The sequence below is a fragment of the Kwoniella bestiolae genome, chromosome 3, assembly GCF_000512585.2.
Source record: "Kwoniella bestiolae CBS 10118 chromosome 3, complete sequence".
Classification (NCBI taxonomy): Eukaryota; Fungi; Basidiomycota; class Tremellomycetes; order Tremellales; family Cryptococcaceae; genus Kwoniella; species Kwoniella bestiolae.
Genome location: NC_089243.1, coordinates 1,238,370 through 1,252,539, shown reverse-complemented (window position 1 = coordinate 1,252,539; position 14,170 = coordinate 1,238,370). Strand labels below are relative to the sequence as shown.

The following is a 14,170-nucleotide window of genomic DNA, read 5'->3' as shown; positions in this document are numbered from 1 at the left end:
ATGCATCTATCGTCTCGACACTCCACTCCCTAGCCAAGGGACGTGCCACATGGATTGGATTTCCGCTCGGTTCTCGGTTATCCCCGGTGGAGGTGGAGGTGGTCCACCCACATCTCGCATCTCGATGAGAGGGGGTTTTCGCACTAACTTGCTCATACAGAATGTCTCACTTATCTTTCTCTCGCTTTCACATCCATAAGGAGGTCAGAGGAAGTCAAAGAGGTAAGAGGAGGAAGTGTAAAATGTCTGTGGTGGTGTCCCTTTCCATCTCAGAAAAGATGCAGATAATTCCTCCTACTTCAAAGATATCATCGCCGCGATTACTTTCTCAAAGTACGATGTCCGGTCCTTCTCCAATACAGCCCCGATGTCTCCTCACACCCGACTCATCTACACCACAAACTCCCTCATCTCCACCCGTCACGCCAGCAAAAATCACTCCATCGACTCTTCCCTCGAAGTCGGACAGAAGATCTAGCACCTCCTCCTCTTATCACATGGCGATTAGACCCGAAGATCCAAGATTGACCAATATCCTAGGATCGATAGCTAATCTGCTCATTCAACAGACCGAGCTCATCAGAACACATCAAGAGAAGCTTACTTCGTTCGAGGTGTTCGTACAAGATAGGTTCGATGAGCTTGAGATTAACTTGGAAGAGGTTGCAGAGAAGCAGAGAGGTTGTGGGTTGGAGTTGGAGATTTATTTGAACGATAGAGTGGAGGGTCTGGTGGAGAGGCTAAATACTCTTAAGAGCACTCGTGTAAATAAGAGGAAAGGGCGTGCTCAAGGTCAAACAAAAGCCAAAGCCATCAAGGCGACCAATAGCACTAGCATCAAGAAGAATGATACGCAGGACGATTCGACCATGATCTCCTTTTTCAATATGGAAGATCTCATCCGACTCGAATCGCCTATAATGGAACGTCCAGAAACCCAAAGTCAATCCCACCCTCAATTGCAAGTTGTGGATTACTCTCAGGACGCTTTCGATTCCTTCGCATTCGACCCAGCGATCTTCGAAGTTCCTTCAACCACACTTGGAGATCACGCACCCTCATCGACGTTACCAGAACCCACTGGAACGCTTGTAGATCAAGCGATAGAGAAACAACGCCAACTTCTGAATGGCGAGAGTGTATTGAAAGAAGGTGAAAACGCGGTAGGGTTCGTATTTAGGAAGAGATTGAAAGGAACCAAGGGGAAAGACAATTTCAAGTGAGCTGATATTTTACTTGATGTGGGATCCAAGCTGATAAGATGCTTAGGATCGATATGTCCTTCTTGGACGAGATCTTGATAGATGGTCAAGCTCAAGCCGATCGACCGGAAGAATCAGAAGATCAACCTTTAATAAACTTCTCTCCCGAAACAGACGAAGCTGGCCCATCCAACAATCTCCGTTCTCAAATTACAAAGGCATACAACCCATTCCCACTAACATACATGCGTCAAGCCAGCCTATCATCCGTGCCTTCCTCCTCTTCTTCAAGCACTGCAGATTCGGACGACTCCCATCTAACTGCTATAAGGAGAGGCGCTTCGCTGGTAGATGATAAATTGCTTTTACCCGGTACACCGACTCCCGCACCGGTACGATCCCGCACGTTGAGTGGAAGGAAGAGGAAGAGGGGGAATGGGACTACGACACATTGGACTAATAGTAAGAAGAAGAGACTCAAGAAGGAGGATAAGATCGGGAAGAAGGATGTTGGATGGCCTGGGTTTGGAGCTAACACGATCAAATCTAGAATGGTAAGTCAGCTGCTATCCTGTGTTTTCGGATGGGGAGCTGATATGGGCGGATGGGGTAGGAGGAGATAATCTGTGATACGGTAAGCCGATATATGCTGGACACCAGCATGCCGTTTATATGTATTGACTGATTTTTCATCACGCCAGTGCGGAGGAAGGTAAGCTTTCCCATGCATAAGAAGGTCCATGATAAGCTGACAGGTCTAAATCCGCTACCGCGAAGAGTGCACTGGGCTTGTGCCGGCCTATCCCACGGAAAGAGCATGCGCGGAACACCATGGAGCTGTCCAAATTGCCTAGGAATATTGGCGAAAGCGAATGATAGGGGAAATGGTAAGATTCCTTCGATACCGAAAGCGCAGCAGGAGAAGTGCCTGAGACCTAATTGCATCTATCGGTGAGTGAATAGAAGCCACTTCGAATGGAGGATGACCAATGTTCGGTGAAGAGAAGCTGACTGGACTCGACCCTGTGGTAGATCTGAAAAGAGGATTGTAAGGAAGAATGACGATGTGAATCAGTACTTCATGGAGAAGATTATCGGGTAAGCGATATCGAACTGATTCAAGCTATTCGAATCTCATCTTGATTTCCACTACCGCTTCTTGGTTCAGTAAATTGAGGCTGATTGGATATTGGACTGACTTACAGAAGAAAGAGAATCTCCCACAAGCCCGGAGGAGGGAATTACCTTTATTTAGTCAAATGGTGGGATTGGGAGATATACGATTCGACGTGGTGAGCTTCTCTCTACCTTCCAAATTCTCACGTACGATGCATTCAGGAGAGCATGCAGTACATCTCCTAGCACATACGTCCTAAGCTAAAACGTTTCTGAGATAAACAGGGAACCAGCGCGAAACATCCCCGATCTCGAGCGATACGAGGCCCTCTTCCTAGACTACGCCCTCAAAACGGAAGGTACCGACATATACCTCAAGAACGTGATACTGCTCGAAGAATGTAGTCCGTGGATCGACCATAAGGGGAATTATGACATTGAGTTGTTGTTGAGTATGGGGGTGGAAAGGAGACAGTGGTGGGATGATGATGCGTGGCGCGAGTTGGTTCTGGGTCGGGACGAAGATTGAGGAGCAATCTACAGGTCGTAGCGGTCTGATCAAGTTGTATACACTGTAAAGTGATTATTTAATTCATTTCATATTTGTTGTAGTGATACCTCCTATCAGTCAATGCAATCTACTTTTGAAGTGAGAAATGGCGTCCCTACTTTAGTCCACAATAAATTGATCCGAAGAAACAAATCAGTCGCGCATCTTTCCTGGTCATTTGGAGTGTAGTGTTTTCGAAAGTTGATTGTTCCAGGTCGGAGCTGTAGTTCAATTGGTAGAATAGTAGATTCCAATTTTTATCTCCATCCTCCCGTTCGAGGGAGGAGGGGGTTTCTTGGATTATCTATTGGTCGCAGGTTCGATTCCTGTCAGCTTCAAGAGATGATATCTTGAAGGCTTTGCTCTGGGTTGAACTGGGCGGATCACTTTTTGGCTGTGCAGGTGGAAATAGCGAGCAAGGCAAGGAGGATGAGAGATGGGTTCGCATGGAGGGATCAGGCGGGGAGGGGCATGCTGTTTCTTCGCCGTTTGCGTTTTGCCAATGAGGGAAGACAGGATGCATACATCTCGTGTATTTCATATTGTCTCATAAATTCCACTATCCCATGTTCTCACTACTACAAATCGAAGATCACACAATCTCTTGCCCGTAATCCAGTGCCAGTACTTCGCTCAAAGCCTCTTAAGCCTCTCATGTACTTTCCCATCCTTCTTCCCCCCATTGCCGACCTTACTAAGTTTATTCGTACTACTCCCAAAAACAATCACCCACCACCCCCAAATCGCCACTATCAAATTCCCTCCTCCCAAAACCAACCCACTCAGATTCCAAAGTATAAGTCCTGCCAACGTGGTCAGACCGACCAAAATGCCCAATATGGGTTTCCTAGTGGGATTGGTAGTGGGCGGTTCATACGTGGGTACCAGGGCAAATATCGATATCAAGCTTATAGCGAAAAGACCAAGGGAGATGGAGAGACAGAGGGTCGATTCGAGGCTTGAGAGGGTGTCGTAGTGCTCTTCCCTTCCTGTTGCTGTTAATGCTGAGGTGGAGGGAGGAGGAGGGGTCTGGGAGAAGAAGAGGAGGATTCGGGGGAAGAGGAGGAGGGGTATGGCGAGGATTGAGAACCTTCATATAATGTATAGATCAGCATGAGAACGGTGATTGTTATGGAGCGATATCATGTCTTGGGATGATTCACTCAAAAGAGATCAGAGTAATTGATCCCCAGGAGTGCCATCTGTAAATAGTGCGATGGGAATTGATTGACCCATCCGTAAAATTGAGAAATCCAACTCACCAGCTCGCCAACCCCAATCCCCAAATACTAATCGCGTCCATCCCACCTTCTTGGAGATGTACCGCTGCCTTCGCTTTCTCCTCGGCATTACGGTAAGCTCGACCCAATGATCCAGGTAGGGCGTCACCCAATGAAGACGTCGCTGGATGACGCGGTGGAGGAGGGGGAGGGCGAGGAGCTGATTTGCCTATTGGGCGGAGTTCGATGGGGTCTGACATGGTATTCTGACTACTTTGTGTGGTATAGTTCTGAAGGATTTCTGGTTGAGATGTGGCTGAGGTGAGTTGTATAAGTTGTGTCTGTAAGAAGTGACATGCTCATTTCGACGTGGATGGCATACACACAAACATACCTTTCGCAGTTTAAGACGTCATCAACAAACCCATATAAAGTCACGTGATAGGACTAACACGTGGCGATGGAACACGCTGCGATCACTTCGACGTGTCCGGATAGCAATGGTGATGAGAGGACAGTTGATGTTGATGTTGACAAAGGTGAATTGTGACGGATAGACTATACAACAACCCCATCCATCATAATCAGGCAAAACAACATCACAAGCCCATGAGCTCATACACCATCGACATGCCCCCCTTAGACGCCAGTACAGCGCCCTCAGGCTCAGACAAGTATTCTGTCATCTTGCCTACGTATAATGAAAGGAAGAATTTGCCTGTGATTGTTTGGTTGTTGGCCAAGACGTTTGAGTCGAAGTGGGTTTATGCCATCGATCAGTGTGAACCACTTGTGTCATGCTTGCTCTCATTCTAGTTGCGTAAAACCCTGCTGACTTTATTGTCTCTGTGACAGAGGTATCCAGTGGGAGATCATAGTGGTAGACGATGCGTCACCAGACGGTACGCAGGAGGTGGCTAAGCAGCTAGCCGGGATATACGGGGAAGACAAGGTGGTGAGTGAAACTGCTCAGATAGTTTAATCGTTGGTATGCCCAAAAATTGACGTTACACTCGCTTGTCGATTAGGTGCTTAAACCTCGAGCCGGTAAACTTGGATTAGGGTGAGTACTGTCCATCACATTTCTAGGCGTAATAAATTCTTCAAGGACAATGATGAAGTACGAGATCATCCGGACTAAGTGCTGACTAACTGTTGTTAATCTTCGTGTGATGCAGAACCGCCTATGTCCACGGTCTGAATTTCTGCACAGGAAACTTTGTAATCATCATGGACGCAGATTTCTCGCACCACGTAAGTTCACTTGATCTCAGATAATCGTGAATCCGCCTGAGACCAAGTAGACATGGCAACTAACTATGATCCTTTAGCCCAAGTTCATACCAGAATTCATCAAGTAAGCTCTCCTCCATCCATACTCGAACGTTACACATAGCTAATCTCCCAATATCTAGACTACAAAAACTACACAACCTCGACATAGTAACCGGCACGCGATACTCCTCTGTCCCCACTCCCTTCCCTTCTCGCAATTCGGTATCGGTAGGTCTCGGTCCGGGAGGAGTGTACGGTTGGGACCTAAAGCGAAAGTTGGTTTCGAGGGGTGCCAATTATTTGGCAGATACGGTTCTGAGGCCTGGAGTGAGCGATTTGACTGGTAGTTTTAGGTGGGTTGGGGTCATCGCTTCTTATATCTACATGCCAGTCCTTATACTCGATCGAAACACTTCCGACGACTCCATCATTCCAACAGTCAATAATGAAGGGACACACTGACCGCTGACCGTTTGATGGACTACATACACAGACTATACCGCAAATCTGTCATCCAAGATATAATCTCCCGCTGCACCTCGAAAGGCTACGTATTCCAAATGGAAATTATCGTTCGAGCTAGATCACTGGGCTATACAGTCGGTGAAGTACCTATCACCTTTGTAGATAGGATATACGGGGAATCGAAATTGTCGGGTAATGAGATTGTCGGTTATGCTAAAGGTGTATTGAGCTTGTGGTGGGGTGTGTAGGATATATGTTCAGAATGGTGGGAATATGATTGATGGTTGAGTTATAGTACCAAATGCAGAGAGAAGAGCGATGGTTGCGTAAGATTACTTGGCTATAGATTTGTTGTACTGGGTTTTCCAAAATTGCTATTATGCATATATACTTACACCTATATAAAGTGTTGAGGCATATGCTGCTTCTGTACACAGCAAGATTACGGCGCTCTTGATCTGTCTCTTCGTATTGATAGCATATTCAATCGTACTACATACATGATCGGTACATACATACAGAGGGGTATAAACCTAACATACAAAAGGTATATGGTATAATCCCAGAGACAAACGATCAACGCTCACCTCTCGGCCACTCTAACTCATACTCTTGCTCCTGCTTGAGATTCGAACTTGAATATACAACTCTGCACATCAACCAGAACCAGAACCTATTCAACTGAAGCACTAGAGAGAGACTAAATCCATCAATTCGCCACTACAACCACCCCTCCAACCCCCTCATCCCCCTCCCTCTCTCTACTCCTCCAACTCCCCGGCCTATCCTCACCCAACGGACTACTAACATTCCGTGCCGTACCCGTTCCCCACCCATCACGCCAAGACCAACCACTCTCATAGCTCTCCCAACTCCCCTTCCTCCTTACAGCTCTCACACTAGCATCCCGGTCCGCCCACTTCACAGAAAGTATACTAGCATGTGTAGAAGGGGGATAATGAGAGTTATTCTCATAGGTCGAGGTGGGTCTCTCATCTAGGGGATTGGGTGTTGGTGCCCAATGGATAGAAGGGGAGGTGATGTAGCTTGGTCTTTTGTTTTCCTTCAGGCGATTTATAGATGGGGGTTGGCCGAGGACCCCTGAAGAAGGTATGAGCGGAGTATTGGGATCAGATGGATGATGGGGTATGGTAGGAGTATGACTCTCACTCGCACTCGTACTTTCACTTGGATTGATGGAGTTTGCTTGACCTTGACCTTGACCTGGTTGAGGTAACAGACCAAAAGTGGAACTTGCCAGAGTCAACATCGAGGCATTATCGTCCGGTACCTCAGACGGAATGGGATTATGCACCGGATGATGCGGAGTATGTTTGGGAGCCTGAACATGTACGTGTACATGGACGGAAGGTGAAGGTAGGATCATTGGATGAGCAGGCGATAAAGGGGTGGTGACGTTTGATGCTGAGGTAGGGGTGGTAGGTGTAGGTGGCGTGAGATGACTCTCCTCTGAGGAAGATATATCCCTGCTGTGATATTGAGGCGAAGTAGATACAGATGGATCAGCTTGAGCTTGGGACATGGGCGAAGAGGTGATGACGTCCCCCAAGCCGAACGTCCCATTCTGAGTAGCCACGGGAGTCTGCAGTTGATGTGGTGTGGATGGTCCAGGAGTCCCTTGAGCTTGAGTTTGGATCTGAAGATTCGGTTGGGCAATATGAGCGATGGGAGGGGTAGAATCGAATGAAATGCAGGTAGTAGGTTTCGTCGAAGTTGAATCTTGTCTACTTTGTCTACCCCTCTCGTCGTCATCCTCTTCATCACCGTCTTGAGGTCCAGATCCAGGTCCATCATGATCGTTATACTGATCAAAGCTATATCTATAAGTCGAGCCATACAATCCATCAAGACTACTAGAAGTGAATGATCTTGCTCTTCCTCCATTGTTTCCTCCAAGACCAGACCAGGTAGAATAAAACGTATTTGTCCTTGATCTGTTCCCTGCCCCTGAGACAGAGCCATCATACCGTATCGACGTAGTGGCTAGGGGAATAGGGTTCGATCCCGTCCTTGATAGCACAGAATGCGAGGGGGTAGGCGAAGCAGGATGAGAAGGTGGGAAAGGTCTGAGACTCGCATCGTCATCTGCGCCTGGTCTGGTTCCACCTATCCCTAAACCAGAGGTCGGTCTCTCGTTCGTATCATCCGTCGAAGCTCTTTCTCTCCCTCCCCTGAATCTCCTAAATCTAGTATTATCCTTCTCCCTTTCGCTGATATTATCATCTAGACTCCGTCTGTTGGAGTTGGAGTATGAGGACCGGGATAATGATCGTATAGAGTCGAGGGAATATGATCTTGATCGAGGACTACGGGAGAGATAGGAGTATGAAAACGACATTGAGATGGTCGTACCGTCATTATCGTCCTCTCTTTCTCTGCCTCTATCTCCTGCAGGTGCGGGACTCTTACTTGTACCTCTCCTCTTGATGGTATCTTTCAGTCCCCCCGTAGCGATCAATTTCGGAATAGGTATAGAGGGATAAGGATTATTCGCCTCCCTCCTTCGTTCTCTCTCTAATGTCCCTACGTAACTTTGCGTCGATATCATGGAGAGCGATTGATTATCCATATTGGAAGATACGTTGGAGATCTGTCGGCCTATCTGATGGTGGTGGGTTGTCATACCAAACGTTCCTCCCCGAGTGGATTTACCTCGAGTAGAAGGTTTGGGCATTGAAGGTATTCTATTCCTAGTATTTCCATTCCCATTCCCACCACTCCCATTCAGCTTTGGCGATCCATTAGATGGGATTGGGAAGCGGTAGTTGGGGTTAGAGGAGGAAGAAGGGGAAGAAGGCGATTCAGAGATTGTTGCTCGTCTAGATCCGAGTTTACGCGATATCCACTCGAATATCGGTTTGGTACCTTTCTCCTTCTCTTTTTCTTTCTGGGGTGTATGATGATGATGATCTATGGTGGGTATGGGGAGTTGTCTTTTAGATGTATTTTGTAGGGCTGTATGCTGGTTGGCATATACCTCTGCAGGTGTACGTCCTTTGGCTTGAGGTTGGGGGCGAGGTTTGTTCTTACTTGGTGTGGACGGTCCTTGGCCTGGTGGATATAATGGTTTTGGTCCTGGGACTGGACATTTTGAAGATGGTTTACCTATCGAGTGGGGAGCGGGAGGTTGGAAATACGATGTGTTCCCTGTTAGGGATGGGGGGGAATCTAGGGGAGGTGAGTTGAGGATTAGGCGGGGTGACGAGGGTCCTGATGAGGTAGGTTGGGTGATCATATCGTTGGTGTTGGTCTTTGAGTGAGGGATGTCATCTACGCCGGGTAGATGGAGTGGTTGATTATGATTGTTTGATGATGACTATGAATACGAGAGAAGGATGATACAAGAGTAATGTTGATGATGTCTTTGTTGTCAAGGAAGGAAGCAGGTCAGGAATTCGTGGTCGCACGGTCATTTAGTGCGAACTAGGTGAATTAGGTGAAATAAGATTACCGGTTATAGCCTACTCTCAGTGTGGCAACCAAGGCATTTCTTGGCGCAGAACCCCCTTCATAAACAATGAATGATGTGACAAACACCATGCATGGTATGTTTTTACAGGGATACCCAACGAATGACATCTATGCAAACCCAAGACACCAGACATTATACAACAATCCATATACAGCTTAGCTTACACCCAAACTACCCATTACACCACCTCCCCCCAAACACATCATAACTCCTAATCCCACCCTCGACACTCCCATCCCCCGAATCGGTATCCTCACCTATAAACGCATAACTCTCATTGGCATTTTGAGCTCTTCTGGGACACCTGAACCCCATATTCACCGGACAAACCCTATCAACCCTATTACAGATTGATAAACAAGGTAAGAGCTCGTCGTAATCGTATGGAAAGGATATACCATTCCTATTGTCTGATGATGGTCGATGAACAACCCCGCTGCTTGAGTCATCTCCACTGGAGCTTAAATTGGGGTCAGAACACTGTGGAATTACCAAGCGACATAACCAATCTCGATACGAGGCGAAGCAGTCCGAACAGGTCGATACGTGGGAATACAGATCTCGTCCACATGCCTGAGATAGTAGCGAATTGGAGAATCCCTCGAGGTTCTCTGTAAGGAGGGTTATGAGTTCTTGAGGGAGAGATTGGATCGGTGAAGTATCTGAGATGAGGTCTCCAGAGGGTGTGGAGGATGATGTGGAGTTTACAGGGAGAGGGGCGGAGTAAGCTATAGAGGGGCATATGGAGGTGGGTAAGACGAGTTGACAGGGGAATGATTCTGATTTGAACATCTCGTATCAGCTTACAATCTTTCAAAGTAGTAGGAAGCGCTCAGCTGGACCAAGATAGCTCACCAGATTTGGTAGTAAACCACACTGGTCCCGCCCAAACACCCCTATCATCCCTTATCCAAGTAGTATAATTTGTCCCAGCCGATAAACCACCAACAGCCCAATAATGCCTGTACCCCTCCTGATCATCCACATTCGACCATTCAGGTTCATCATTACTCCTCACAATGGCTTTTTCAGCCAGAAAGCCAGTGGCATTAACAGCCAGGCTGATCGCACATGTCGAGTACTCCAGTCCGTTAATTGTGGGTGAAGAGTCCGAGTTGGTGGGTACGATATATAGCGTTAGGTTGTTGGATAAACTTGTGTTTCCAGGGATCAATGATGAGGGCGACAAGTCGTCGGTGGGAAATGGGTTCAGAGGTAGTTGAGCGGGAGGTAAAGTGTAATTTGGATAGGTAGGTTGGATGGATTCGGAAGCGTATAGTAGTGGTGAGAAGATTAATGCTTGGGATGAGGTGGTATCGCCCAGGAAGGGGACGGAGGAAGATATAGAGTTGAGTGGACCTGCACATCGAAACAAACAAAATCAGATCAGTCCCCTCGTCCACATTATACAGGCATTCAATAAGAGCACAAATAGAGGATATAGATGACTCACCATCCCCCGACGCACTCATCTGAACAATCACTCCCCCCTGCACATCAATCTCATCGAGCGTCTCACCGTCGTTTTCCAACCCCAGCCCAAACAGGACATTCACACTCGCCATATCCCCCAAAGTATTATTCATCGTCCAATTCCCAAACCCTCTATCCATCACCACATTCCACGTATTCCCATTCTTGTTATTCCGCCTATTGTACCCTCCAACCTTGGTTCCTCCTGAAGATTGATCTATGACGCTGCGGCTCCCGAGGTCGAATGATGGTGGGTCTTCGTTGGATATCAGGATATTAGGGAGAAGAGTTGTATTGGAAGTTAAGGTGCATATGGAGAAAGTAAGGTATAGGAGATTGGACGGGGGAAGTACGAGTTGTATAAGCGGGGAAGATGCGTTGAGAGGTGGGAGGGTCGCTGTGGTTGGTAGAGTCGGGATGGAGTATGTTTTGGTAGCTATTGCACTTGAGCTGGCTGAGGCTGAGCCAGAGGAAGTGAAGGAGGTCGTACGTGTGGATGAAGAGGTTGTACGTGTACTTGATGTGGATGTAAGAGAGGAAGAGGTAGATGTATCTTGAGCCAGGCAGAGGGTTGGTAGCAAGGTCAAAATTGCAAGAGCTAGGATGAATGATCGAGCCATGATCGGGAAGAAGTGTCCTTTTAGTCTCTTCCGACGACCTCTCGGCCTACGATGTGGGGCTATATCGTCTTCTGGTGGTGATATTGGGTGGTTGATGGACATAGTGGGTGAGATGCCATCGAGGGGTAATTGCTATATCATCGGTTACTGCACTGAACTGAGAGAGGGTGGTGATGTTCAAGTGGTGTTATAAGCCTTGAATCAAGATGTTGTCGTCGCTGAGGTCGTTAATGTGTCGTTACTGTGGGGGTGACAAGGGTTTTAGTCACTCGCAGGTATGAGGTATCTCATTGTATACTCGCAGCGATGTGATCAAGTGAAATCGTGAAATCTCTCTCTTGTAACGCGGTGACTGCTACTGCTAACAAAGGTAAGCGACGTGAGTCTAAGTGTACCTGATAATAGTTTCGTAGCTGGGTCTGGTATCAGCCTCACTTGTCACGACCTATAGCCATAACCGAATTCGGCTGTGGTTGTTGTCGTTTAATTTGTTTGGCTTGCGATTGCCAACTCGTGCTCGTTCGTGTTCATGTTATCGCGATTGACCTTTCGCAGCGTGTCTAATGTTTTTTTATCTAATCTAATCAATCAAGGAGCAAGACAAGAGAAGCATCAATCGCAACCCAAAGCATCAATCGAGGTCAATTTCAATTTCCATTCTCGGCTTGACTTGAATTCGGACCCTCCTTTGGTTTTCTGCCATTCCTCAACAACCATCAAACTCAATCCACTCCAAGTCACAGACGATCAGACGAGACACATCGATAAAATAGAAACACGAGATAGATTACAGTAAACCGTCATTTGCAAGATGCCACGTCGCAACCCACCATCAACCATCACCCTCCTCCTACCTTCCCCTTCCCCCTCTTCTTCCTCTTCCTCATCAACCAAACCTATACTACCTGACACACCAGATATAGAGGTCCTCATTCTAGCCAAGAAATTAGCAGCCAAGAAAGGACAGAAATTCGATATCGAGTCGTACCTCTCCTCGGACCAACTAGAGTCATATCGTACGAAATATCTCGGACTACCTCCTAAACCCAAACCCAAGCCCAAAGAAGCGACTCCCCCTCCCCCTTCAGTCGAACCATCAACTACAACCACAGCTATCGACGGAACTCAACCCCCTACTCAGACGGAAACGCAGAGCGATACACCCGCCACTCCAATCCTAGAGATCCAATCCCCCACTCCCACTCCCACGGGTACAGGTACCCCCGGCACACCAGCCAAAAAACCATTCAAGTTCCAGATACCCGACCTGAGCCATCTGCATTGGAAGCAGCGTGCGAAGCGCTTAGCGGAATTGCAGAGAGAGGCAGAGATGATTGCGAATGGGGAGATACCTGAGCCTGCCAGCTCGGTCGTGGATGATAGTATCCTGCTGGGGGGGAAGAAGGGGGAGTTGACGGAGAAAGATAAGGAGGGGATTAGGGGGAGTGCGAGCTATTGGTGAGTTTGTTGTCTTGTCTTTGTCTTCTCTCGGATGAGACTCGTGATGAGTCCCATCGTTAGGGTCAGGGTGATCAGAGGTTAAACAGGTAACTACTTCATCGAAGGGATAGAAGAATGGAGAAAATGGAGGCAAAAGAGGAAGAGGGAAAACGCTGACGAGATATCCACCTCTTCTTACATCATACTAATACTCTTTCGCCACGATCGTAGGAACTCCCTCCTAATCTCCGCTCGTAAATCTCGAGGTCCACAATGGGACTACTCCCTCCAACAATTCCAATACGATCGCTTCTCATCTGAATACTACACCCACGGAAAAGATCCGAGGGGATCGCCGATACTTAACGGAGATAAGAGGGAGCTGCAGGATGGCGAGGACCTAAACCCAAATGAAGGGGAGGGAGATGGGGTGGAAGGCGGTGTTGGGAACGATAACGATATCAACGAGAGTCCAAGTAAGAAGAGGAAGTTGGATCTAGCGCTGTCGCCTGTAACGAGTAAATTGAACGGCAACCATGGTGATTTGGAAGAGGGCGAGGGCACGGACGAAGAAAATAGGAAAAGGATAAAATCCAACTCCGTCTCAAACTCGATACCCAAACAAAGTCCCCTGGTACAATCACAACATCCCAACCCCTCTATACCACAAGCACAACCACAGCGTACACCATCCCAATCCCAATTCAGCACCTCAGGTATAGGTATACCTATCGGACGCCCTTCCTTACCTTCAACTTCATCTAGTCAATCATCCATCACCCAAACAACAAATCCAGGAATGAACCCACAAAGTATAAACCCCAATATCCTAGCGAGTCTCCAGCAATTCCAAGCACAACAACCACAGGGATTCAATCCTTCTCAGCTATCCGGACTTAACCCACAACAACTCGCAGGTGCAGGTCTCAACCCACAACAATTCAGCGGAATATCAGCTCTAAACTCCCAACAACCCGGGCTCGGCGGTCTAAATCCTCAACAATTGGGACTCAACGCACAACAGCTAAACGGACTAAATCCCCAACAACTAGTAGGCCTCCAAAATATGATGTCATCTATGAACCCGCAGTTCCTCCAGCAGATGACTGGGGGGATGAGCCAGCATGGTTTGACCCAGGGGTTGGGGATGGGGATGGGGATGATCTCGGGTTTTGGAGGTGGTCAAAATCAGCAGGGCGGACCGATGTTAAGTGGGAGTGGAGCGGGGAATGGGAATTGGTCTTCTGATTTTACGAATGTAAATACGAATACGAATAGTTGATATGGTTGAATCTTGGTGGGTGGAAAGTGAAAGT

General features: G+C 47.6%; 6 protein-coding genes across 6 annotated transcripts; 3 read left to right on the top strand and 3 right to left on the bottom strand.

Moving 5' to 3' along the window:
• Nucleotides 1-338: 338 nt before the first annotated feature.
• I302_105139 (uncharacterized protein) lies at nucleotides 339-2,847 on the top strand (the record flags this gene model as incomplete). The annotated part of the gene is made up of 8 exons (XM_019195008.1): nucleotides 339-1,219; nucleotides 1,270-1,756; nucleotides 1,816-1,836; nucleotides 1,904-1,914; nucleotides 1,980-2,153; nucleotides 2,235-2,300; nucleotides 2,408-2,494; nucleotides 2,604-2,847. The coding sequence occupies 8 exons, from the start codon at nucleotides 339-341 to the stop codon at nucleotides 2,845-2,847; spliced, it is 1,971 nt and encodes a 656-aa protein (XP_019042721.1).
• A 654-nt stretch (nucleotides 2,848-3,501) lies between these two features.
• I302_105138 (uncharacterized protein) lies at nucleotides 3,502-4,348 on the bottom strand (the record flags this gene model as incomplete). The annotated part of the gene is made up of 2 exons (XM_019195007.1): nucleotides 3,502-3,958; nucleotides 4,131-4,348. The coding sequence occupies 2 exons, from the start codon at nucleotides 4,346-4,348 to the stop codon at nucleotides 3,502-3,504; spliced, it is 675 nt and encodes a 224-aa protein (XP_019042720.1).
• Nucleotides 4,349-4,697: 349 nt separating this feature from the next.
• Nucleotides 4,698-6,076, top strand: I302_105137 (uncharacterized protein; the record flags this gene model as incomplete). Its single annotated transcript, XM_019195006.2, has 7 exons — nucleotides 4,698-4,846; nucleotides 4,944-5,043; nucleotides 5,117-5,151; nucleotides 5,267-5,342; nucleotides 5,420-5,445; nucleotides 5,504-5,716; nucleotides 5,857-6,076. The coding sequence occupies 7 exons, from the start codon at nucleotides 4,698-4,700 to the stop codon at nucleotides 6,074-6,076; spliced, it is 819 nt and encodes a 272-aa protein (XP_019042719.2).
• A 461-nt stretch (nucleotides 6,077-6,537) lies between these two features.
• I302_105136 (uncharacterized protein) lies at nucleotides 6,538-9,084 on the bottom strand (the record flags this gene model as incomplete). The annotated part of the gene is made up of 1 exon (XM_019195005.1): nucleotides 6,538-9,084. The coding sequence occupies one exon, from the start codon at nucleotides 9,082-9,084 to the stop codon at nucleotides 6,538-6,540; it is 2,547 nt and encodes an 848-aa protein (XP_019042718.1).
• A 408-nt stretch (nucleotides 9,085-9,492) lies between these two features.
• On the bottom strand, nucleotides 9,493-11,414 carry I302_105135 (uncharacterized protein; the record flags this gene model as incomplete). The annotated part of the gene is made up of 3 exons (XM_019195004.1): nucleotides 9,493-10,100; nucleotides 10,177-10,680; nucleotides 10,775-11,414. The coding sequence occupies 3 exons, from the start codon at nucleotides 11,412-11,414 to the stop codon at nucleotides 9,493-9,495; spliced, it is 1,752 nt and encodes a 583-aa protein (XP_019042717.1).
• Nucleotides 11,415-12,225: 811 nt separating this feature from the next.
• I302_105134 (uncharacterized protein) lies at nucleotides 12,226-14,136 on the top strand (the record flags this gene model as incomplete). Its single annotated transcript, XM_019195003.1, has 2 exons — nucleotides 12,226-12,872; nucleotides 13,086-14,136. 2 exons carry the CDS (start codon nucleotides 12,226-12,228, stop codon nucleotides 14,134-14,136), a joined length of 1,698 nt encoding a protein of 565 aa, XP_019042716.1.
• Nucleotides 14,137-14,170: the final 34 nt, after the last annotated feature.